The following is a 26,323-nucleotide window of genomic DNA, read 5'->3' as shown; positions in this document are numbered from 1 at the left end:
TCGTGTCTTTCTATTTGATTTTTTCAACGACTTTTTAGCCGTAGTGCCATCTATGACACATTTAATTATTTCGTCACCCAGTTAGATACCTTTACAGCTACCTGCCCTTGCTAGAGATATCGGTATTAATTGTATTTAAACTCTATTTAATTTTTCATTCATGAAATGTGCGATTGCTTCGCTACATTTGCGATTTATAGGCGAGTACATTGAAGCAGTCGCGCGTTTGCAGCGCTGCTTGAAGCCAGAGTATGTGTCTGTATGGCTGCTTAAAGTAAAAGTATGTGTAAAGGTAGACGATTAGCTACTGCATCGCTTTAGCATCGCGTTTGCATCGCGTTTGCGTCGCGGTGTGTAACCGCTCTTATGTTCACATTTAAAATATTTCCATTTCTTTTGAAATAAATTACACCTTGACCGTATCTTGGTACATGGTCGGTAGGAAAGGTCTTAACGCGTCATTCGTATGTCATTCAAAGTACAAAGTACAATGTAGAGCTATACAAAGCCAAAGTGATTTTTGAGACAAACACTTACCATCGTCGGTTTCATCGTAGCTTGCAGGTTGGATCGTGATTCGAATGTTTATTTCAAATATAAAAAAAATGTTTGTCTATATTTAAGTAATATCATATTAAGTAGGACAAACAAAACATTTGACTATAAAGATAATGCGGCTAACGTCGTCTCAATTACATAATTTTCAATTGTATTCTGTGTGTGTGTAAAATGACGACTACAATACGACTTATAACTGAATAAAGATAAAGAGATAAAGATATTTATATTTGTAAGCATACATACAAAACGCGTACTCTACAGGGTTGCAACGCACCGACCACTAGAGCGGTGGCCTTATTGAATGAGTTCTTCGCCCTTGACCTGGTTGCTGATGTTGGTCGCGCAACTCATAACCGCTATTGCAAATTTTGTTAACTTATGTTATTGTAGAGCTATTTAAAATTCCAATTGTTGTTACTATTATTTTGGGTTTGTTACTTTTATTATTCTAATTATTATTACTTTATAATCAATATTCTAATCCAATATCTCAATGGGCGTGTTGGTCAAGCTGAAAGAATTTTCTTATAAATAAATCATGATAAATACAGTTTATAGAGATTAGTCTTATAGTTCAGTGTTCTGCGCCAGCAATTTTGCAAGCAGGTTTGCAATCTGTACAAAACGACTAAGATGACGCTTTTTAAATCATTATGTCAATCGTTCTACACGAGCAACAATGTGGGTCAGATATACGCGGAGGGCATACTATTATGCGCAGGCCACACCACGAACGAGGCTACGTGATCTTACCGATGTTGCTACTGCTAGACTAGTTTACCATAGTTACTTCCATAGTATAATGTTCTACGGGATTCTCATGTGGGGTAAAGCGGCAGATATGCAAACCATATTTGTGTTACAAAAACGAGCGATTCGTTCTGTGTACCGTTAGATTCTCGGGTTTCTCTCAGAGAAAAGTTTAAGGAGACTGGTATCACGACTGTGGCATCGCAGTACATTTACTCAAATATTTTGTATGCCCGTAGAAATATACATAATTTCATTAAGAAAGAAGATATTCATAATATTAACATTAGAACTAAGTCCAAACTCATGGTATCACGATTTCGTTTAACTAAGGTAAATGATTTTTTGTTATGGGGAACTGTATACGTTTTTACAATAAGATTCCGGAGAATATGTTAAGATTATCATTTCCTAAGTTTAAAACTTACATTAAAAGTAGTTTAATTGAAAAGTCATATTACAAAATGGAGGAGTATGTTTTAGATAAAGAAGTATGGAAAGACAACAAGAGTCTAAATTCCACAGAATTATGATTCAAAGTGTATTCCATAGCATTTAAGTTTATTTGAAAAGAGCAATCCCTAGCGTTTCTTGCTCGTTCTTCTCAGGGAGGTCAGCGTAGTGAACGAGCAGTAGCCTAAAAAGTAGCTTAAAAAAAAACGTTTTCAAGTGTAAAAATTTTACCTATGGAATTAATAACTATTTCACTTTGATTTTGACTTTGCTCATATAGCCGAGACATTTTCATACTTCGATTCACACCGCGAATTAAGCTCACCGAGCTAACTAAACTAACCCAACGAACCGCGTATAGTATTTACTTGGTCTGTGATGTTGCCCTTCTACCGCCCCTCACCCCCCGCCTACAAATCCATTATATTTTGTTAGTAAGTTAAGAAACAAATTATAATACTATCTTCTTTTCAAGTTTTTATTGAATGTCACGATGTTTTACTATCACGGTATTCAAATATTTTTTTGTGAAATTGCTCCAATAGTTTGTTATAATATTTTTTTGTCTGATGGTAAACTTTACGCCCGTCCAGTTGCAGCGCTACTCAGATCCTTAAATCAAAAAGTGAAGCTTTTCTAAACTTTTGACTAAAGATTTACTATTATTATTAATTGGCATACTAATATAAATTAAGAAATATGCAATGTTCGCATTCGCTAATGTCATGTATTATATTTTATAATTGAAACATTAAACATAATAAAAAGAACGCACGTCAAAATACCAAAAAACAGATATCCGGCCCCACATCCGGCTCCAAAATTTCAATGTCACATGTTGATTACAGTACCATAAAAGTAATTTGTCAGAAGCAATTGAAATAGTACTTTCTTAAATCTTGGTGAAGGTAGCATTTTCATATCATCAATACAGTCAATCATTTATGCCCGAGATATAGAAAGGCTAGTTTTTGAAAGCTAGGATGGTAAACTAAATGTTTATTTCTCCACAGTATTTTATATAGTTATATATATATACAATTTATATCTATTCTAAAGACCTTGCCAATTCAATTAGGTACATAATGTATATCTATTCTAGTTATTTCAGTTATCATTAATTAAGTTACATTAAATACTAGTTATTTTTCTAAAGTAAAACTGTGCTAAATTAATTTCTTTTTAAAAACTTTCCAGAGCCAGTCTATTTTATTGTATATTTTTGATATTACATATTTATCAGTTCTTTTTCGATAATTATTGTTAACTTTATATTTATTTAATTTAATTTCTCCAACTCTTTTTTGTGTTACACCTGTTTGTTATACACCAACAATTTATCCTCACTCTTATAATAATTTTCAATGGCTAACACTAATTTTACTTTTTTATCAACTGGCAATATTACATATTTGAAATATTTTTTTATAGTCGTCTTTATGTTTTTTCTTGGTGTTTTGATCTTGGCTTACTGTTCTGGCTTGACACATGCTAGAACGGTTGACCTGATTGATTTATCTTTGTAAGATGCAATACTGGTGTTCCATAGACATTCCTCTTCGCGGTACAATTGTAATTATAAATGATGATTACTGCTCTCATAATGCTTAGCATGTATAGCAAATTCACTTTTAATAACCTACAATAATTAAAAATATATTTTTGTTAATAGACTAGAACCCATTAAAGCAGCAGTTTGTTTTGAAAGAAAAAAATGTAATTGTGTTGCATTTCCGGTTCGGTGTTAATACAACGAAAGGTGACAAATTGCAGTTTATTATATTTAATGTGCTCAGTATTGCCATATGTGTTGAAATATTATGCAAAATTTTAAGGAAAAAATTCCAAAGAGATCACAACTAGGCGGAAGAGCTTTCCTGCCGAAGCACAGCTGGGTTTTTTCTTTACTCAATTTATTTATATAAGGAATGTAATGTAATTGTATAAGTTTATTTGATCAACTAGGAAAAGTAGTTTTTTATCGTTATTCAGAAATCATTACAAGAAAATCGAGGAATAGGTTTAGAATCTAGTTCTTATGCGCTTGAAATTATGGACATGCCAGTTTAAGGCTAGGGCATGCTTCCGTATTGCTTCGGTCATCGTCCTTTAAACTAGTTTCGGTACTCAGTTTGATTGTCTTAAAAGCACTTGATCCGCAGTCGGGACAAACAATACTGCTATTTAAAATTTGCTAACGTGTTCGGCTTACTTACTTACTCTAACGATGCACGGCTGAAATACCATTAAATAATTTCAATATTCTAAAACTTGGTTATGATTTCTTATGATATCTCAAAAAATTGTTTTGTCACTTATCCGCTTTTTAGTGAGCGGACGGCAGAATACGTTTCGCCACTGCAAACTAGCGGATTGGATACTAGCTTTGTTAGCCAGATGAAACTTCAGTGGACCCGGTAACGGAAAACGTGCACGGTCCGTGCATTTAATAATTTGATTATTCGATTCATAATTTAACGACCTCGGTCCAAGGCTTTGCTATAAGGTCGCCGGATGAGGAACTCCAGGGTCCGATTCCCGGTAGGTTCAATTTGAGAAATGACCTTTTCTAAATCAGCTTTATTTGACATGCATAACGACATAAGTAATTATAGAAAATTACATAATTCCTTCATAACACAAAGAAACAACGATAATAGAAAACAAAGAAGAAAAATAATTAAAAGAAATTAAAGTTAAAATAAATAGTAATAAAAAGCATAGCAAAAGGGTCCATGACTCTGAGGACTATTCTAATTACATAGCCCTCTCTGTTATTCTGTAGTAGCCCGTCAATTGTTTCTGGTTTGTGTTTTTTTGGGTAGTATCCCGGGGAGTGAATTCCATGCTCTGGTAACAGGTAATTCCTCATTTTGAGATCAGGCAATTGGTGTTGTCTGGCAACGTTATTATTATACGTCACGGTTTACTATAATTCCAAAGTTGTTCATAAATTTAAGTAAAAAGTAAAAAGTATTGCCACCTTACCTATTTCTGCCGTCAAACAGTAGTAATGTAAGCTTTACTGCGTTTCGGTTTTGAAAGGTGGGTGCTGGTGAAATTACAGGTACATGAGACTTGTTGACTTATGTTTAAGACCCTTTAGATCTTTCAGAGTTAAAGCTTTGAGTGGCACTGTAACTGTTATAGATATGGTGTCGCATACCACCAAGTATCATAAATAATTAAAAAAAAATATTCACATTCTAGTGGGGCATGTACGCAGAACCTATATATTCCAAAGACGGTGGATTTCCTAAAGAACTAGTAGAACGAGTCGCACAAAAGAGCAAGGAGCAAGGATTCTCTGCATCTCGACTGCCAGAATTCACTAAAGAAGAGAAGACTTTTATCAGAGGAACTTATGACTTCTTTGGTGTCAATCATTACACTGCATTACTGGTTTCTGCAAACGATTATAAAAGTAAACATCGTGTACCTTCGTTGCTGGATGATTTGGACAGTGGAGTATATGTTCCTGATGAATGGCTAAAATCGGCTTCTTCGTGGTTGACGGTCAGTCCTTTAATAATCCTTTGCATCATCTCCCACAATATCTGTTAAAATTTTCTTTCCGATACACAATTTGTACGAACCTTTAGTTCAGGGCGAAATAATATTTCTTGATTTTTGATCCATGTTTCATAATCTTAACCTACTAAATATAAAAAGCCTAAAAATTAAACCAACATTAGATGATCTCGGTGGCCCAATGGTTTGCATTGGGGGCGCTAGACTTGACTTCTCTAAATTGGTCCTGGTGTTTTGGGAAGTACCCCAGGGAGAATTCTTCTTCTCTCTCTTCTCTCATCTCTTCGGAGATTTTCCAGTTTTAAATATATTTTTAACTATGGAGAAGCTAAAGGAAATAATGAATGCAGGACGAATTATATTACCAAAATCGATTAGCTTTTTTTACTTACAGCAAAATTCATTTTTTATTCATTGTTTACAGATGGCCCCAAACAGTCTGTTCAACGCCCTTACCCATCTGAAAAACAAATATGGGAATCTAATCTTTTATGTTACCGAAAATGGCTGGTCCACTGCACCAGAAGTCGGCATTAACGATGATGATAGAGTAAAATACTACAGAGCAACACTAGAAAGTGCATTAGATGCCATCGATGCTGGTGTTAACCTAAAAGGATACATGGCCTGGAGTTTGATGGACAATTTTGAATGGATGGAGGGGTACACGTGAGTATTCCATTATTATTTTAATAAATTTAACTAAATACTATTCCTATTAGCTACCTAGTAGTCAGGAAATGATAGATTTGAGAATAATGGCTAGAGTCACTCTGATGGATAAATTACGAAACATGGAAGAAGATGTATTGACAAAGATAGAGAAAGGGATACGGTTTAGACATGTAGAAGGAATTAATGAAGTACCTAACGATTGATGAAACAGATTTATAAGGCGAATGTGAGCGGGAAGTTGGTAAAATATATATTACCATGACCAAATTGACGACATCCTAAAGAAAGGCCAAGTCAAGAGTACCCTTAACCGACGAGCATATAAGGAAAGCACTGATGCGTATTGATAAGGCGAAAGGTACGTCAGAAAGGTGTGTCAGGACCGTAGCAAGTGTAAGGCTGTTGTCTCTGCTTATCCCGATGGGAAAAAGGTATGAAGTAAAAGTGAAAGGAAGAAGTAGCAGTAGAGCTCCTTGTGAAAGAATTCGTCCAAGGAAGTATTGTCACTTTACCTATTTCTGCCTAATGTAAGTATAACTGCGTTCCGGATTTGAAGAGTTAAGGGTGCTAGTGAAATTACAGGCACTTGGGACTTGTGAATTTATGTCTCAGGATGACGGACGCAGTAGCATTGTCCCTATCTTTGCGATTTAAAGCTTTAAGTGGCACTACAATTGCTATGGACAGGCGTGACGTTTATTACTAAGCGCACGACTTTTTGGTCTCGTCACTTGGTATGATAAAAAAAAAGACAAATAGAGAGAAACAGACTAAAGGTAAACTTTCACTAACAGCACCTGAATGTACCACCACATGTCGTGATGTTTTTTTTTTATATCACACAGATTATGTTTCCCTATAAGCCAATCGTAAAGCAACTACTGGATAAATATAGAACACGGACCATAGTATTCTGCTGTAAATTTAACATAAACAAGTAAAGAACAAATAATACACATACTTTCATAGTGTACTTTTGTTTAATCATAGCATATCATTTATTGCTTTATGTGGTACAAAAGGTCTTAAAGCTGTTCTTACATTCCATCATAAACCCTGTAAGGGCACTGCAATTAACTTACTTCACTATACTAATATTAATACTAATAGGTACACATAGATTCATGTCAACTTACTATACTATACACATAATATCATGTACTTTACCATCGAAATACTCCTTTAGGTCATAGAAATAGTTAGCAAGTAACTTTTCAGAGCATTTGCGAACACCTAATTATTTTCAATATTTTAAGTTTCAGTATTCTAAGAGGTATTTTGTTATAAACTTTCATTGCCATATTGTGTGTACCCGAGCTAACAATTTCTAAATTATAATTCCTTATTTATAGAGAACGTTTTGGCCTGTATCAAGTGGACTTCGAAGATCCTAACCGTACCAGGACTCCTCGCAAATCGGCTTTCGCCTACAAGCGGATTATTAAGATGCGAAGTGTTGATTATAACAATGACTATGATTTTTCGGCCATGACTATTGACGAAGGACATTAAATTTTAGTCAAAAATGTTTTCTTTTGATAGTTTAATAAATATACACTGTTAATATTTATAGATAATATAATCGCTGTAGTTCCGGGCTTTATAAGTGTTTTATTTTTTTTATCTGCGTCAACATGCAGACCAGGGTCCGAAGTTTGCTAATCTTCTTAAAACCATATGTCATTCAATTCCATTTAGACACCACTAAGATTATATTTCAATGATGATATTTGTTGTTCTGTTCTCTAGTTGCTGTAGTTGATTTTCAAAAGAGTGTCTCTGGAATGGCTGTGTTGGCATTCATTCATTCATCGCTAATGGTCGGTGTTGCCTTATCAAAACAACCATGGAAATTGCTATGCATATCTTAATTTTTTTCGTTTGATCAGCAATTTCGTCTTCAAATTACAAGTATTAAAAAAAGCTCGATATAATGGATACAAGCATTTCAATTGTAAGTAACAACGAAGCCATCGACGTGCCATCAACTCACCATAACTGCCTCTGTGGCCAAACGGTTACCTTGCTGGGCCGCCACGAAAAAGGTCCCAGGTTCGATTCCCGGGCCGATTTGCATGGCCTACATTTATTTCTCTCCTGGGTTTGGGTGTAATTTGTGGTTGTCTATGTGTGTGTCCATGGCACCTACGGACACAGGGTTTCCCTCACAGACCACATAAATACTAGTGCGGGGACATATCCCCACACTCATAAGTGTGTAACAAAAAATTGCAATGGCGGTGAATAATAGCTAAATGGCTAGCCACTGACTGACAAGCCCACTATTTTTGGTAGTTCAAATTTGTAAATTCTTATCTTATCGATGGTATGCAGTATAATACTTGCTATCATGGTGAAAGGATTTTCAATCAGCGTAATGTACTCGCCGATTGTAGTCGAAGGTGCATCACCTTACATGCAATCCAAACGTACAGAAATATTAAAATATTACTCTACCCAAAAGTTTTCGCTACTTTTACATTTTTTTTTTGGTTATGGACGAGCAGCTTTCGCTGGTATATCTACATCACACAGTGTTGAAATGTATATCATTTGTTTAAGTTAATTTTTTAGCACTAATTCACTCTTTCGTAAGCAGTTGTCGAACTTGTTTTTGAAGGCATTAACAGAGACAGCAGAAACAACATCTTCCGGTAGCATGTTCCAATTATGCACCACTCTGTTGCTGAAAAAAATGTGTGCAGCAGATGTTTTGGAAGGTACACGAACTAGTTTGAGACGGTGGCGACGTGACGGTTTTAAGTGTTCTTTTCTTTTGAAAGTGTTTTGTGTGTCTGGTAGATTGTTCTGACATATCAGAATTTTATAAGTCTTGATGAGTAGCGATGAAAGACACTCGAAAAACCTCGACTCATTTTTAACGCCTCACGACTAGTCCAGTCTTATACCCCTCAAGTCTTGAGTCATAAGACTAAAACTCAAGACTAATTCGAGTCAAAGTCTTTTAACCCTAGGAAGCTTAAAAGACTTTTAAGGACTAAAACGACTAAAACGACTGGCGCCTTATAGGCGTAAAAACTCGAACCTACGGTCTTAATTTTAGAGTCGAGTCCTGAAAGTCTTTATGAAACGCCTTAAAAGACTGAGTCTCTTTCATGATGATTTCATAATTGATGAGGTCACAACGAAGGCATCTTTCTTCCAGAGTATTGAGACGTAATACGCGTAGTATCTCCTCATAGGATTTGGGCCTGTGGCATTTTAGTTGCCTTCCTCGTCGTTTTCAAGAAGGTTTATTTCTTGGAAATAAGGGCTCCAGATTTGATATTCATATTCCAGAAGTGGCCGTAGGTATATAGGTCTTATAGATTTTGAGGAAAACGTCTACTGTCAATGTTTGGAACGATATGCATATGACATAGATACCGGAGTTACCTTTCTTGACTATTTTAGTCCGTATGCTCATCCCACTTTAAATTGAGTGACCAATGATCTGCAAAAAAAGATGTTCTTGGTTTTATTGGGTTGAAAACACTTACACCTGACCTTATTAGTAGCATTAGAACTCCTTGTGAAAGAGCTCGCCCAGGTAAGTACTGCCACTATACCTATTTCTGTCGCGAAACAGTAATATGAGCATTACTTGATTTTGAAGGGTTCATTCATTTCATTCATTCATTTATTTATTTGCATTTCACATGGATGATAACCTTATACATGTGATACCCTGTAAGGGTGTAGCAAAGTTACAATGGAATTTAGCATGCTTGAACGTAGTTAATTAGTAATTAATTAATTATATTATAGATTCTATAATTATTAATAAACATAATTATTACATAATATTTTTATCTTAAAATTAATTAAATTATTATTTTTATAATTATTAAACATTTTTATTACTATAAAAAGGTGCTAGTGAAATTATAGGCACATGGAACTTTTTAACTTGAGTCTTCGGGTGACAGGCACAGTGACAGTGCTCCTCAGATCTATGCGATCGACAGGCGTGGTGGAATAATTAAATTTAAAAAAAACAAATGTTACATAGTTTTTTTTTATATATTCTTTATTTATTTAGGGGCTTTCATCGTTATTGAACATGTCAGCCCCATTAGAAAACAATACCGCAATAAAACATTTAACAAAATCCAGACAAATACGTCAAAATACTACCTAACCAAAAACATGTATACAAAATCTTCGCGGCATTAAATGTTGGCTCCGACAAAACAGATTGAAACATTAAATGCACGGAAAACAGCCTGTGCAAATCACCGCGCCCTGAGAGGTTCCGTCCGTACATACTCCATGAGCAAATGATGTACATCCTCAGGAATCCCACACACTTCGCATTTCGGTGAGTTTACCCTCAGCATCAGAAACAAAAATTTTTTTAAAGGAACGTGTCCGGATCGTAGCCTATGCGCGCGGACAATGTCACCCCTGCTTAATTTAACATTGTCAAACCAAGGAAAACATATTATATATAGTAAATAGTTACTTAATGAACTAATAAATATTAACTTAAGTATTTTAAATTTATATTGAATTGATATTCAAATATTGTTTGTGAAATTACTCCACTAGTTTGTTATAATTATTAATACAAAGATCGAACACTCAGAAAAAATTCCTTCGAACCGACGTCTTCTAGCATAACGTGCTAGACGAATGAGAAACCGTTATTAACTTAAGTAACAAACACCGGTAACCACAGTTTACGTGTAAACAGTCTTCGAAGCTCACTAAATATACAGCACTCCTAATTCAGTGGTGACGCTACCTACCATTAATGCCAACACACTACAAAACGTATAGACATTCTGCCCATTGAATAGACGCGACAAAATCAATTGGTGAAAGCACTCACAAGAATGAATAAACTTTGTCTGAGACGCTATTCCAGGTCAATTCACCATTGTAACATCCTGTACACCTTCACATAAATATATAAGTTTATATAACTAAATAGGCCAGGTGTTCTAATCCGGGTTCGCCTCTGTATTTCGGTAGTTATATGCGAAATTTAATTTTAAACTTACCATGAGTATACAGTATATAAACATTCGCCTGAGAGGAGACCCATGCCCGGCAGTGGGACGTAGAAATGAGTTGATGATTATTTTTTCTACTCCTGTACAATCTGTCAATTGTAACTTCATTAACCATTATCATAAAGGTGGTCTTTTTAGTGCTGATTCAAAATTCTATTGTACTCGCCACTGAGCTGAAAATTTTCATTAGAGTTCTGTACACAGAACTATAATGAATATTGTATTAAGTACTGTACACAGAACTTTAATGAGTTCCAAAAAGGGAACGTCGTGTTTTTGCTAATTAAAATATCAATTAGGACGCTACTCGAACGCTGTACTGCCTCCTGAATTCCTGATTGCTTAAATTTGACCTAAAACTCTTATAACCGGGCTATAAACCTTTATTAAAAAAATATTGGTTAAAATTTAAACAGTACTTGGCCAATTCTATTCAATCTCTTTAGTTTTTTGTTTTGTAGCGTTTGTTTGGCTTCCGGCTTCCGTCTTAATATACGAAGAGGCTGTATGGTTGAACCTTTGCCTACACAAATAAATGGGTGAAAATTTATTTAAAAAAAAGTGTACGTTGTCATGGATTGAACAAAATATACATTAAACATTGGTTGTATTTCATTATTTTATTTACTCCTACAAAAAGTATTGCACGCAATCATTACATAATTAGGTCTTAAAATATTATTTAGAACTTAAACACGGTACTCGACATTAAGAACCCAATAAGCAACGATTGCATAAAATACTATTAATGTATTTGTTAAACTTTCATGTCAAACTGCTGTTGCTCTATCTGTAATCTGTCTTTTTAGAAGACGGAGGAAAATGACAGTTCATTGCGTAAAAGTGTTGCCCGCTTGCGAGCAGCTAGTGATTCGATAAATATTCTATCGACTGAATATTGATCACGCTTATGGAATAAATTGTTTCATTTGAAATATCCTCGACCTATTATTCATCCAAATATTGAGTACAAGTTCATTTATATTGTCATTTTTTTGTTCAAGTTCATACATACATACATACATATTTAGAACTATTTTTATGAAAATTTCAAAGAGAAGACGTATTTTGAAGCTTTTAATTTCAATTCAATATAGACAATCAAATCCGGCTATTCTTGTTAAAATGTACATGAATAAAAATGGATCTCGATACTCATAAACCAACTATCAAATTAAGAATAAAGAATGCAATAACGCAATTAGTAATCATTACAACGCCGTAACATTTACAATTCAGCCATTTTTGGTAAAATTTTATCTTCTTTCACAATCTATCGATAAAACTATCGACAACAACTATATAACTATTTAAAATTTTATGAAAATTGGCACCTGGCAACTACAAATCTTATTTTACTCCGTCTTCAAAAAAGACAGACTATATTTAGCACTTCTTTCAGGAAAAATGTATGCTTGGACAATAAAAATTATTATTTTTTAATAAAGTTTCAGAAAAACAGTTTTCAAAAAAATGCAGATTAGTGCATTGTTACGTAAAATAAATGTATTATTATTAATTACAGACATTGAAATGGCTAAGTATACATATAGATAGTCAACCGGGATAATATTCTTAGGGTCGTATTCTAGAACTCTACTCAATGCTCAAGTCAGGATTTGAGTATAGTTTACAGCACTCGAAATCATACTCAAGTCCCTGCCGTTACGGTCGTATTTCCAGTGCTTGAAATTATACTCAGATCCTCACTTGAGCATTGAGTAGAGTTCTGGAATACGACCCTTTATATCTTACACACACTATTATATTTTGTGACAAATGGAAATTTAAATAAGGAAGTAGGAAGAGTTATTTTGCACCAAATTACAAGATAATAAGTGTGACATTTTATTTCCTGTCTTGCTATGCTATGCTGCCTACCTATTAATTTCCTTGAAGTGAAAGGTTTCGTAATAAACCAAAGTCGATGTTTCAAGTATCCTTACACAGGGGTATAGAGACCGGATATTGCGTTGTTCTGCAACGGAAGCGAACGCCTCCTTGTGTGATATTGTCTCTCAGGTTACTATTGAACGTCGAACCTAAATCTTTCACAAGCAATTGAGTATAGTCGGCATTACTTTTACGGTTTCTCATTCGTTTCTCTCTCGGCAAAGCTGGCGTTCGCCGTGTTATATTCGTGTATTCGCAGACTGCTGTCACTTTTTTATTATTATACTCATAAATTGAAACGAATATCCGGCGAGTTACTTTAGTACCGCTCACAAAGCGTGTTTAACGTCGCTTACACAGGCTGTTTCAAATGGGGTAAATAAAAAAAATGGGCATCACTCTGATTCTAAATTTGAATAAGGTTTGTTCTTTGTTTACCATAAAATCGTAACCATAAATAATGTGTTTTTTTATAAATATTTCACTAGCAAAGCTGTGAGCTGCTGAAGCTGAAAGTGAGTATTTATAATATATATACAAGTACAGGTTGTAATATAAAGGTGCGTCCGTGCGTTTGAGTTGCTTATTAAGTTACTGCCTCTGTGACCTAACGGTTATCATGCTGGTTTGCCACGCAGTTTGGCCCCAGGTTACATTCCCGGGCCGGGAGAAATATTTGCAATTTGTTATTGGCTATAGTGCGGGGCTTTATTTATTTTATTTAAATTCAGCCTGGCTAAGTGTCAAGAAAATGATAGTATTCTTTATAATAATAACTATTGTCAATTAGCAAGCATTTATTTTGGTATTATATTGTAATGTTAATATAAGAATAAATAAATTTGTATTCAATTTGTTACATTTTTTGTTATTTTTACAATTATTATAATTGTTACAAACTAGGCTGTATATACGAAAATATTACGCCAAACAGTAAAACAACTCACTTCACTTGTTAAAAATGTCTACGTTCTCCTTTGTGTCTTACCTCAATTCCTCCGATTGTCTATGGTTTCTATTTTAATTAGAAAATAAGTTTCAACCAGCCCTCTATACTCAACAACTATCAGGGTAGTTATGAAGAGGTCAACGAAATGGCTGAAGGCGTGAGGAATAGAGGATGTGGTGACGATGCGACCTTTTTCATCGTCATCCTACCTTTTTATCACCCTTTTCTCTGGACTCTGGCTATTTACTTTCGAAATATCTTCTAACAGAAGAGTAAAGTCGCGTCGAGCGCGAGGAGGTTATACGTTCAGCTGTATGTATGTTTTATGTTTGTTTTCCGATTTGTCCGTTAATTGTGGACCGATTTTGAAATTTCCTTTTTTTGTTTGAAATGATGCACTCTCGTGGTAGTCCCATTATCACCAAGTCAGCATTTGATGAGGGGATCTATGGAAATATAGGAAAATTCTCAAACTTTATAGGCATGTCAGTGTATTTACCGATTTCTCCGTTAATTTTGGACCGACGATGCTGTTCCATGTTCATTTCGGCTATCACAAATGAAAAAATATTTTCCGCAAATAAAAGTCGACTTGTCACTTGTCACAATACATTTAATCAACATATCACCGTCACGATGACATTCAGAAATAAACATAAAATATACAAAGGAATCTGTAACAGCCCCATTGTCACCAAGAAATCTTACTTTGATGAGGGGATCCCATGGAAATCGAAAAACGCCGGTTAACAAACTTTTGAGGTTATTTTTGTAATTATTTTTTCAAAGAAAGTTAAGCTTGTCTAGTAGAACATAAAGTTTATGTTACATTGCTTCCTTTATTCGGCAATTTGACATAATCTTTACGTTCTACAACCGTCGTTACTTCTCTTCGAAGCTCGTCCATGTGAGCCTCCTTGACTATGTCACGTATACAATATAAAAGAGCAGACGGAACACCTCCATTAAAAATGATAAACAGATAAAGAATAACAGTGCATTGATAAAATGATGCTGGTGACTTAAATGTAAACATTCACTAGATAATAATACCTGGAAAATTTACATTTCATTTTTATTGACATTGTAATTACCTTGCTGACATTTCACATAATCCCATTGTCTATTTTTGAAAGTAACATTATGATAATGTTAATGCTATTGTTACTCAAGTGCCAACTTTGAAAGGAGTTGTTACGTAGCCACCGAATGTTACGGTGGGTTATTCTGTACAAAATTGTGCAAGAGAAAAAATAAAAACAATTCTTCGGAAGGGTCAGATCGTTTTGACCCGAGATATCCCGAGTTACAAAATGATAACCCCTTTGAACACCGCGGATATTATGAGATCTCCTGAAGAAATATCATTTATTACGCTTCCGGCTTGCTTTTGTTGGAACGAAAATACTACTACTGGTAATACTGGTTGTAGGATGAAAGTGTTAAATAATAATAATAACATTAATAATAATATAGAAAAGCAAATTTGCCAAATAGATACTACCGGGAATCGACCTCGAGACCACAGTGCAAACCGTTGTGCCACGAAAGTCGTCGGATTAAAGGATATAACAGTACCAGTAACACACTGACCGACGCTTTCCGAATACCAAGAAAATGACAGTATCTCTCAAAACCATTTTATTGGTGCCCATCTCTTGAGTAGCAAACCAATATGAATCAAAATTGAAATTCATGAAGAAAAAAGTTGAAAACTAAGGACGATTTCAAAACTTAGTAAGGCACACCTAGTCTGGTACGTGGCCAGCCAAAAATCTTTTAAGTCACTTTAACCTAAACACCAAACCAAAACATAATAGGTATTTGACACTTACTAAATTTTAAAGTTGTTAAAGTGCCTTACTAGGTATTTGAATTGGCAATTATTGGATACTGGAACTTTACTGAAACTGAAAATCTTAGTATTTTTATTAATTTAATTTGCGAAACAAAGTCGAATTAGATTCCAAATTTTCTACTGTAGTAATAACTAAACAAAATATCCGGCAAATGCTTATATTGTGTTTTGTTACTGGCTGCTACAGTAACTTTATTTACATAAATATTTGAAGTTAGTAATGCTATAAGTTGTGATAATTTTGTGACATCAATAAATATTCGTTGATTTGTGTTTAAAAAATTAGTAAATTTTAAGGGCGACCTTAATTTGTGTTTTTGGATTCTTCTGTAAAATTTTGTCTGAAGCCCTTACTAGGTTTGTTATGGGGCAGCCGTATTGTACTTTAAGGACTGTAAGTGTAGGTGGTGCAGTAGCGTTGAATGATCCATCTTCAGAAATCGCGGTAGAGGACTTACATGTCACAGTTGGTGGAGTCGCGGGTCATGATCAACCAAATTAGTGTGTTATCTGGAATGCAACCAGAGATTCTGAATTTGGCAGAAATTCTTGCATGGAAAATAACTACGACATCAGAAACGTAATTTTGACTGAACTCGGCGTCACGTAGACTAAATGCTTTATTCCAAAGCGTTGAAAGATGCATTTTCAGAAATTGCGGTGGAGGACTTGCATGTCTACGTCCGTAACCATGGCAACTCGATTCCCACTAGAGAAATAACAATAAATGTGTTTCATTTTCCAATGTATATTTATTTCATTGTAAGTAAATAGTAGGTAATAAAACTATTTGTTCAGGCACTTTTACGTTTTATGTCCCATGGTCACAGTTGACTGTCAATCGCTACCAAGGGACCTGTAAAGGGTCGGAAACGTTGGTTTCTTTGAAAAAAAAAACAAATATATGCGATTTTGACCTTAGATTGATTGATTTAGATCCGAAAAAAGGTTCTTTTCCTATGTATGATAATGGCGAAAACCAAAAAACTCGTTAAACAAATAGGTAACAGTTTAAAAGTCCAGAACAAAGGAGTGTCTTTTGAACTAGTAATATTATTTTCTGTTATCATTATTAATACAAAGGTTAAGCACATAGAAAATAAAAAAAAAACTTACGTCAAGTGTCACGTTAGTTTTACTCGTTAACTCTACCGTACGTTGTTTAACTAGATTGAATATTAGTCAAATTGAGTGTTAAAATATGGGTCGCCCGGACAGGGACTTGAACCCTGGACCCTTGGATTAAAAGTCCAATGCTCTACCGACTGAGCTATCCGGGCAGTAACGGCAGTATCGAAACGAAAAAACACATGGAATAATAAAGAGTTTCAGATGAGTCATCGAAATGCCAATAAAGGTGATTTGAAGAAAACAGTCGGGCAATTAGCAGCTTAGTAAACAGACTGTTATAATAATAACATATTAATTGACCATTAAACGAACGTTTGACGCATACTTACCGTTAAACGTTTCAAAAATAAATCGTCAAATGAATTGATCGGGAAGGTCAATTTTACACGACAGAATCGTTTGAAACTACGATTATCTGTTGTCACATTTTTAACCTGACGTTTTATTTACCGTCAGACGACGGTCGTACTAGCTCCCATTATCACGACTGTCTATTGTCGTAGCGTCAAAAAAGACGTGAACGACAGTGAATCGTGTTTTACCAAATAAACTAGCTTTTCTTGATAGTCGTCTTCACAAGGTCAAAGAATCATTTAAGGGGTAATGTATACGCTTCTATAACAAGATTCCGGTTGATATACAAAATTTGCCTTTTACGAGGTTTAAAACTATAGTGAAACAAAAACTTTATACTAAAGGTTATTTATTATACAACTTCTGCGTACTTGGATAACAAAAATCCGTGGTAGTAACCCGTTTAGCTCATGGAGGTAGTCTCGATCTCTGATGTTTCAAATAAAAAAAAATAAATATTGTAAATGTTATTTACAACGAGCAACCCCTAGAGTTTCGTGTTCATTCTTCTCAGGGGAATCTGCCTTACGAATGAGCGGTAGAGTTTAACCATTGTGACGATTTCAAGTGTAATAATGCTTACCTATGAAATAAAGATTATTTTGAATTTGAATTTGAATTTGAACTATAAGTGAACAACTTCATTTAAATATACAAGACACGACATTTTAAACTGCACGACTATCTGTCGTCACGACCTAATGGGAACGCACCCAACCCTACGTTACAAGTACATGTTATTATAAAGTAAATTACTTAATTAGATACAAAAGTACAAAAATGTCACCAACAGATTGAACAGTAGTTTGGCGACTTTTAATATGTAAGTTTCTTTTTACTTATAACAATAGAAAAGAAATTGTTACGTTGACAGTACCTCCCTAGACAAACCATTTCACAACGAGCTTGTTGGTACTTAACTAGTACCCTGCCAAAGTTGACGTAATAGTATTGTAAAGAGTATAATGTGTACTTATTAAAAAATTCATTGGAACACCGTGGGCGAAAACTTGTCTTGTCTTTGTTTGTTTTATATTTATATTAACATTGTTCGTTAAAATTGGTTTTGTAGTATGGTATTGGTTATTTCACACTTCGTGTTTTGATTAAATAGTTTTGCATGAATTTCTGGGTCGACCGTCACAGCTGGTTGGGTCGCGGGTCGTGATCTAACAAATTAGTTAGTGTGTTTTCTGGAATGCCAACAGAGATTCTGAATTTGGCAGAAATTCTCGCGTGGAAAATAACTACGATATCAGGAATGGAATCTTGACTGAACTATTATATTTTAAGACGTCTATTATATTATAACTATTATATTTTAAGTGCGTCGTCACGTAGACCAGATGCTCCATTCCAAGGCATCGCGTTGACGGATCCATTTTCAGAAATCGCAGTGGAGGACTTACATGTCTGTGCCCGTAGAGATGGCGATTCGATTCCAAAATGGCGACTCGATTCCTATTAGCAAAATAACAATGAATGTATTTCATTTTCCAATGTATATTTAATTCTAAATAAAAATATATAGCATAGGAAATGATTATATTTTTTCGGGCACTTACGTTTCATGTCCCATGGTCACCATTGACCAAGGGACCTGTAAAGGACGCGAAACGTTGGTTTGTTTGAAAAAACGAATATGCGCGATATAGATCCGAAAAAATAGTTTAATTTCCTATGTATAACAATCGCGAAAATCTGAGAATTGATAAATATACCTATAGATAACAGTTTAATAGTCAATAACAAAGCAGTGTCTTTTGAACTAGTAATATTATTTTCTGTTATGATTATTTAGTACAAAGATCGAATATAATAATATTTATTTTCGACTCGGTGAGTCTTGAACCCACGACCATGCTGCACCGTAACATTGCTCTGACCAACTGAGCCACAGGTCAAATTACAAAGCTGTCGAAAATCTCCTGTGTTTTTTTTGTTATAGATACTACTGTACTGGCTTCGGCATTCATCGCCGCTAGTGATATCTAGTGAAAGATTTTGGGAAAAACCATCTCACCGCAGCCGATATCTTTACAGATGCCTTAACTGACTTAGATGTCACTTTTTGACCTGTGGCTCAGTTGGTCGTGGGTTCAAGCCCCACCGGGTCGAAAAAAAAAGTTCTATGTGATTGATCTTTGTATTTACAATCATAATAAAACTAGTGGAGTTATTTCACAAAAAAAATCTCAATAATAAATAAATATTATTTTCTTTTTAAACTTTTCTGTATTTTTCACATGACAGCCAGATGACTCCACTCCGACTGACGTTAAATGGACAATGGACAATCAATACCCTAGCCTACATTCCTTATATGCCTACATTCGCCTCTTCATGCCTCATTTGAAGGACCCCATATCATAGAAAGTGGAAATATATTACTTTGGAAGGGAGTCCCCACAGACATATATCATATATCTAAAAAATAGACGACGTTAGTGTACCTATTTTGCATGCCAAGCGTAAGTTAAATATGCTTAGTTGCCGCCGCGGCGCTTCTGAAGGCGTCAGGCCACTATCGTAATTAGACGTCAGTCAGAAAAGCCGTTACAAACTGCAAAAACACCACAGCTGTTATTAGACGAGTAAACACGCACGTTTTCTTCCACCGGTAAGTCATTTTGTCAAAATGTCAAGTTCAGTTTCAATCTTGTCCAATTTAATGCTACCAAAACGCAGGCGTTGTCCATTCTCCACAAAAAGGGGTCACTTTGACTTGACTCCGACTTTTCGTGATATATCCGTACCGATAGCCGACCGTCTCCAGCTGCTTGGAATGGACCTGTCGTCCAATCTGAACTTCGGCAGATACATTGAATAAAAAATGCAGCCATGAAGCTTGGCATCCTTTCCAAGGTGAGACGTTACTTCACACCGGGACAGGTGCTTCAGCTGTACCAAGCACAAGTCCGGTCGTGTATGGAGTACTGCTGCTACATATGGGATGGCTCTGCTAAATACCAACTGGCCACCTTGGATTCAATCGACAAGCTTACCCAGAGGCTTATAAGTGACTCGGGATTAGTGGAGGCGAAACTGCAGATCCTTGAACACCGCCGTAAAGTTGGCTGCTTATCGGAATTCTACAGGATATATCACGGAGAGTGTGCGATGAAATTGCATAATTTGATTCCGCCTTCCCTTTTCCATCATCAGGGGATTAGACGTAGGCAGGGATTCCACTCCTATGTTGTAGATATTCCCAGGATTCGCGCTAAGTGGTTCGTTTCCGCATTTATATGGCGAGCGGTAAGAGAGTGGAATACCTGCATACATATTCCCCGGAACGCTATAACTTGGAACTTTTTAAGGCATTATTTAGATATGCATGCTACATTGTCGACCTCATCATCACTTTCCATCGGGTAAGATGGAGGTCAAATACGCACTTATTTTTTTATAAAAAAAAATGCCGTTAGAAACTGCAAAGACACAATAGCTGTTATTAGACGAGTAAACACGAAGGTTTTCCACCCGTAAGTCATTTTGTAATCAAAATATGCATAATTTATTTTAAAACTAATAATCTTGATTTTGTATGAATTTCGAGAGAAATGCCGCGTAATTCGTAAATGGAGGGGAATTCCAATTGTCGACTGCGTGAGAGAGAACGGTGCCAATATTTTTGGTTTGTGATATAATCTGGCAAGTTCTTATTATAGACGTATAATAATCGAAAATCACAACAATTTTCGAACTAAAGGTTGCCCTATGTTATAATTACTGTAAACACCTAGATCAGAACGAATTTAGAAAAAAATATTTTCTAAATTGACCCTATCGGGAATCGAACCCGGGGCCTATAGCCTTCGCCCATAGTGCCAACCGCTGCGCTACTAAGGTAGTCAAATCTGAAATGTATTTCTTTTTTATCCTTAACATATTTTTAAGTCATTTAACCACCAACAGGTTTAAATGCGACATTCGTTTTAGAATAAACCAGCCAGTTCTATGGTCAAGATCGTTCATTACTTTATTATCCACTTCAGTTAGTCTTTATCAATTCGCAAGAGGTGTTGTGTCATAGTTACTGATTTTATACGAGATATTATTGCAAATATGTAGGACACCTATATATAAAAGTACATATTTATTAGTATATTCGCTTATAAAGGCAGTTTGTGTGATACATACAGAAATTTTAATAACGTAATGCAACCCAGATTTTTTTTAAAAACGCGTGTTTTATTCATAGGGAGTTAAATAATTTTAAATTTGTGTATATTTAAAGTGTTTTAATTATAAAATGACAGTAAAGTAATTAGCGGTAGTTGTTATGAATAAAAAATAATTGGTATCGTTAAAAATAACATTTTATAAACTCATTATTTTAGTGGTTATTTTAAAGAACTGTATCTAATTAATTAAAATATAAAAAGCGTGATATTTATAAACCATAACATATTTTATGCTATACATAGGTACATTGTACAATGTTGTAACTCAGTGAACTTAATTTTACGAAAATGAAGATATTTGTTGTATTGGGGTAAGTATCCTTTTATATCTCATCATCAACCCATAAAACCTCCTACTGTTGGTCACGGGTCTTAGACCTTTTAGAATTAGTAGCAGTAGAGTTCCTTGTGAGTGTACCGTCACAGGGATTCGAACCGTCAACCTTTCAAGAAAGAAGCAACCAATCTTTCGTTAGGCTAGCACTTATCTTTTATACCTACAGCAACGCAAACTCCATACTGCTACACGCCAGTTCATGGTCATATGTGCTAGAAATTTAGTGAAATTAGAACGTTGTGTATTTGATTAACTATAACCCAAAATTAATAATAATAATAATAACTTGAGGCAGTTGAATTTCTGTGACGCGTCAAGCACAAATGCAAAAAACGGTCCTGCTCGATACGGCACGTATTGTTCGCCGGCTTTTGAAACTAAGTCCTTGACCCTGGCCGACTGTGTCATTACTGCGGATCTCTCATCAAAATTAATATTTAAGGCTATGGGAGAGGTGTGTACAATATTCTAAAATAAGAATCCAAAAAAATAGTATTAAATAGAAAAAACAGGAAAAAATATAGTAAGACATTTATTATCGAGTTCTTAGGTTTTCGAGATTGTTACACACACATACGAGGTGAATTATTATACCATTTCTTCGGGTCTAAATCACGTATATTTGTTTTTTTTCAAATAAACCAATGCTACCGATTGAATCAGTAGTAACCATTGACCTATGTCGTATCGTAAACGTTGGTTTGGTTGAAATAACAAATATACGCTGTTTAGATCCAAAAAAGACATTTATTCATAAACATATTTTTTTGTTACTAAGTGAATGGACCATACGCCTGTCCATAACAGTTGCAGTGCCACTCAGTTTTAAATTGCAAAAATTTCAGAGGAACTGCGCCCGTCACTTTGAGACTTAAGTTGACAAGTCCCTTGTGCCTCTAATTTCACCACTTACCCTTCAAAACCGCAGTAATGCTGACATTAGTGCTTGGCGGCAGAAATAGGTAAGGTGGCAATACTTCCCTGGACGAACTCCAACAAGGGGCTCTACTACTACTACAAAATAACCAACGTTTTTGTGTCATCATCACTTTAAATACAAAGTAGGGCAAACAGTGAAAAAATAAGCGGACCAGTAAATCAGCAGCTGAACAAAATAGGCTGGTGAGATGAATGTTATTGAAAAATGATTTTTGGATGTTGATGTAACCAGAAAACAAAATTTACCGTATGATTTACTTTATTAAACAATCTGATTGACAACATCTTAGTTTGAGTTTGTCAAGTGGAAGGTGAGATTGTTTATAAATATAAATATACTTATACCTAATACAAGAAAAACAGAGAAGTTGCAGATGGTAAATATTATATATGGTGCTTTAAAAAGGAAAGGAATGAAAATGATTGTGAGTAAGACGAAAGTAATGGTTTTTGAAAGAGAAGAAGATGTGACGGATTGCACAATATTGATTGAAGGAGAGAAAGGGGAGCAAGTGAATGAGTAAGTGTATTTGGGAGTATGTTTACGTGTGATGGAAGATATGAAAGTGACATTGAAAGGAGAGTGAATGCAGACAATCAGGTATATGGAGCGTTACATGCCTTCATGAGCAACCGGAAATCGTCTAGAAAGGTATGACCGGCTGTGCATGAGGGAGTGATGGTTCCTACACTTATGTGTGGTAGTGAATGTTGGGAAGAAACACGAAAGTAGAATTAATGCAGTAGAAATGAGAGCTTTGAGAAGTATGACTGGAGTAACTCTGATGGATAAATTACGGAACTATGTGATAAGAGAGCATTGCGACGTGGAAGAAGACGTAGTGACAAAGATAAAGAAAGGGATGCTCATATGGTTCGGACATGTAGTGAGAAGGAATGAAAGAAGATTGACGAAACAGATTTATAAGGCGAGCGTGAGCGGGCAAGTTCGTATGGGCCGACTAAGGCGAACTTACTATGAGCAAATTGAGGCCATCCTAAAGAAAGGCCAGGTCAAGAGTGCCCTTAATCGACGAGCGTGTATAAAAGCATTGATGCGTGTTGATGAGGCGAAAGATGTGTGTCAGGACCGTAGCAAGTGGAAGACTGTTGTCTCTGCCTACCCCGATGGGAAAAATGCGTGATTGTATATATGTATGTACAAGAAAAAGAACAAGTAAATAACAGGTACAAACGGAACTGGAACAGGTTTCAATCTCTTACATAAAAAATTTACTCATGCGATAATAAAACTAATGAGAAACTGAAAACAATACAAAAACACGATTTGCTGCATGCCACAATTTAATACAGGAGCTACGATAGCGATTTAGTCCAACAACATTATGTATTCTGTAACTTAAGCGGCCATTACTTGACATTTCTTCCGAAAGTGTGCAATTACTGTATTGTGAGGTATCTAAACGAGAAACTTTCGGCTGTACATCTACAATATTATATGAATGAACAACAAATTACGAAAGCCTTAAAGCAGCTCGGCCTGGCAGACTTATTCCGAGGTTGACCCTTGCCCAAAACTTTCTTCGTACCCTATTTGTGATGGTTTGTGAATTTTGTAAAGGCTTTGAACACTGAATTTGGTATTTCCAATGTCATATACTAAAATGATAACAAAGTTCTGAGGAAAAAAATTGTAAAGAACTTTTTGTTTTTTTTAAGACGTCAATTGATGGGATAGTCAAGACTAGAGCCTGGCCATGACAGTAGCAGTAGCACTCAGAGTTTTAAATCGAAAAGACTCCAGGGGCTGTGTCACTGATCTGCAAGGGGCCGTTGGTTTGTTTGAAGAAAAAAACAAATATCTGCTTTTTAGAGATCAAAAACAGTAAACAAGAATTCTTATTTGGTTTGGCATGTAACGACTCCACGTCACTAAATTTTGTGGGTCCGTTCGTTCGCGCCCCCGATTTAGGTTAGGTACGATAAAAGTTATTCAAAGCTATTTTTAATAAAATGTACTGGCACACACAAAAATGCTTTTACAAAAAGAAATAAACAATTGGATAGGTATGTAATAGAAGCCGCTATGAATATAATATGAAATAACATGAACTGCACATATACATAAATCTATTTTGGTATACTTGATCAAATAAGTGCAAGTAATAATTATTTAAATCCTTTATATATACAGTAACAACAATATATCAAAATAATTATTTAAATCTATCCAATCCAATGTTAATATTGAAACTTGATTAATTTTTTTTGTGATACCAAGTTTTAAAGTCGTCATCCTGAGACATAAGTTAACAAGTCCCACGTGCCTGTAACATAAAATTTTGCGACTGTCAAAATATAATCAAACGTTGACCCAACTAGCATTGGGCCAGTGTGACAAATATTGACCTAAACTCTCTTCACCCATGGGACCTGTATCTAGCAGGGGGTGTATAGTAAGCTGATAATGCTGATACATGTCGCAGGTAGAAATCAATACCGTCACTAAACGAAAAAGTCGACTTCCGGAAAGTGTCGTTTAAAATTTTATGAAAACAGGCTTAAATTTGAGAAAGCGAGATTCTTATAAAGTGACGTTATTGCTTTGAAAGCGCTACATGTACAATGTTTTATATTATTTCAATTTGACATTTATTGCATTTAACGACTTCGCGTTAGCCGATTTTGTTTGTATTCCCTGTCCATCTCTATTATTATAAGAAATTTTGTTACTTTCTGTTTTTGTTTAAGGTTTACTTCACTTTGCTTTATATATAATGTTAAGTTATACGTATGTGACGGTTATCATGTGTGCGTGCCAATATTAATCACATCCTTATTTTAATATGGCAGCATTTAGAAAATGCTACTTTTCAGGAGCATACGACGAATAATTTGCATACGTAGCAAATCAATTTACTTCCATTTTTATTAACATGGACTTTTACAAAGTAACGCCTGAATCTATCAATTACTTAACAATTTTAACTTATTTTCAGTTTAATTTTACAAAGTAGTCAAGTTGCACCTGGATTAAGAAGTTTTCCAAGTGACTTCCTATTTGGTGCCTCCACAGCAGCCTATCAGGTTGAAGGCGGCTGGAATGCTGACGGTATGTTATTTTTTTTTATAATATCAAGTGAAGCTACACGCCTGTCCATAACAGTTCCAGTGCCACTCAGAGCTTTAAATTGCAAAGATCACGCCCGTCACCCTGATACATAAGTTGACAAGTCCTACGTGCCTGTAATTTCACCAGCACCATTACCCTTTAAAATCGGAACGCATTAATGCTGATATTACTGCTTGGCGGCAAAAATAGGTGAGGTGGCAGTACTACCCTGGACGAAGTTTTTCACAAGGAGCTCCATTGCTCTTAAACAACATTTTAATTACGGTAATTCACAACATAACGAAACATTTAACTGCGACTGTGGTCGAAAGGTCACTATGCTGGTCTGACATTCAGTGGTCACTGCTTCGATTCCCGGGCCGGGAGACATTTGTGGTTGTCTATGTGTTTGTCCATGGCATGGCATTAGTGTTATGAGTGTGTGCATTATTATTATTAATTTTGAAAAAATGCAAAAGTTTTTTTTATAAACACCGGCGTAAAGTTGCCTGCTTATCGATACTATACAGGATATCACGTAGAGTATTTTTTTTATGTTACAAAGTGACGAACAAGTCGTGCGCCTGGTAGTAAGCGACACGCCTGTCCATAAT

At 35.3% G+C, this 26,323-nt stretch overlaps 1 protein-coding gene and 1 non-coding gene across 2 annotated transcripts in view; one reads left to right on the top strand and one right to left on the bottom strand.

The window, feature by feature from the left end:
• Positions 1-26,323, top strand: part of LOC113225454 (lactase-phlorizin hydrolase-like) — a 44,665-nt gene that overhangs the window by 11,724 nt on the left and 6,618 nt on the right. Inside the window, exons 6-10 of the mRNA XM_026457769.1 lie at positions 4,975-5,280; positions 5,720-5,964; positions 7,323-7,479; positions 19,711-19,793; positions 25,597-25,709. Coding sequence (XP_026313554.1) covers positions 4,975-5,280; positions 5,720-5,964; positions 7,323-7,479; positions 19,711-19,793; positions 25,597-25,709 — 904 coding nt within the window. The remainder of the gene's footprint in view (positions 1-4,974; positions 5,281-5,719; positions 5,965-7,322; positions 7,480-19,710; positions 19,794-25,596; positions 25,710-26,323) is intronic.
• Positions 16,896-16,968, bottom strand: Trnak-uuu. The gene has a single exon. It is a non-coding gene; the product is annotated as a tRNA-Lys (tRNA).

This window comes from Hyposmocoma kahamanoa, unplaced genomic scaffold (genome assembly GCF_003589595.1).
Source record: "Hyposmocoma kahamanoa isolate Upper Pololo Valley unplaced genomic scaffold, ASM358959v1 160, whole genome shotgun sequence".
Lineage (NCBI taxonomy): Eukaryota > Metazoa > Arthropoda > Insecta > Lepidoptera > Cosmopterigidae > Hyposmocoma > Hyposmocoma kahamanoa.
Note: the sequence above shows the minus strand (reverse complement) of the source record. Positions and strands in the feature narration are given on the sequence as shown.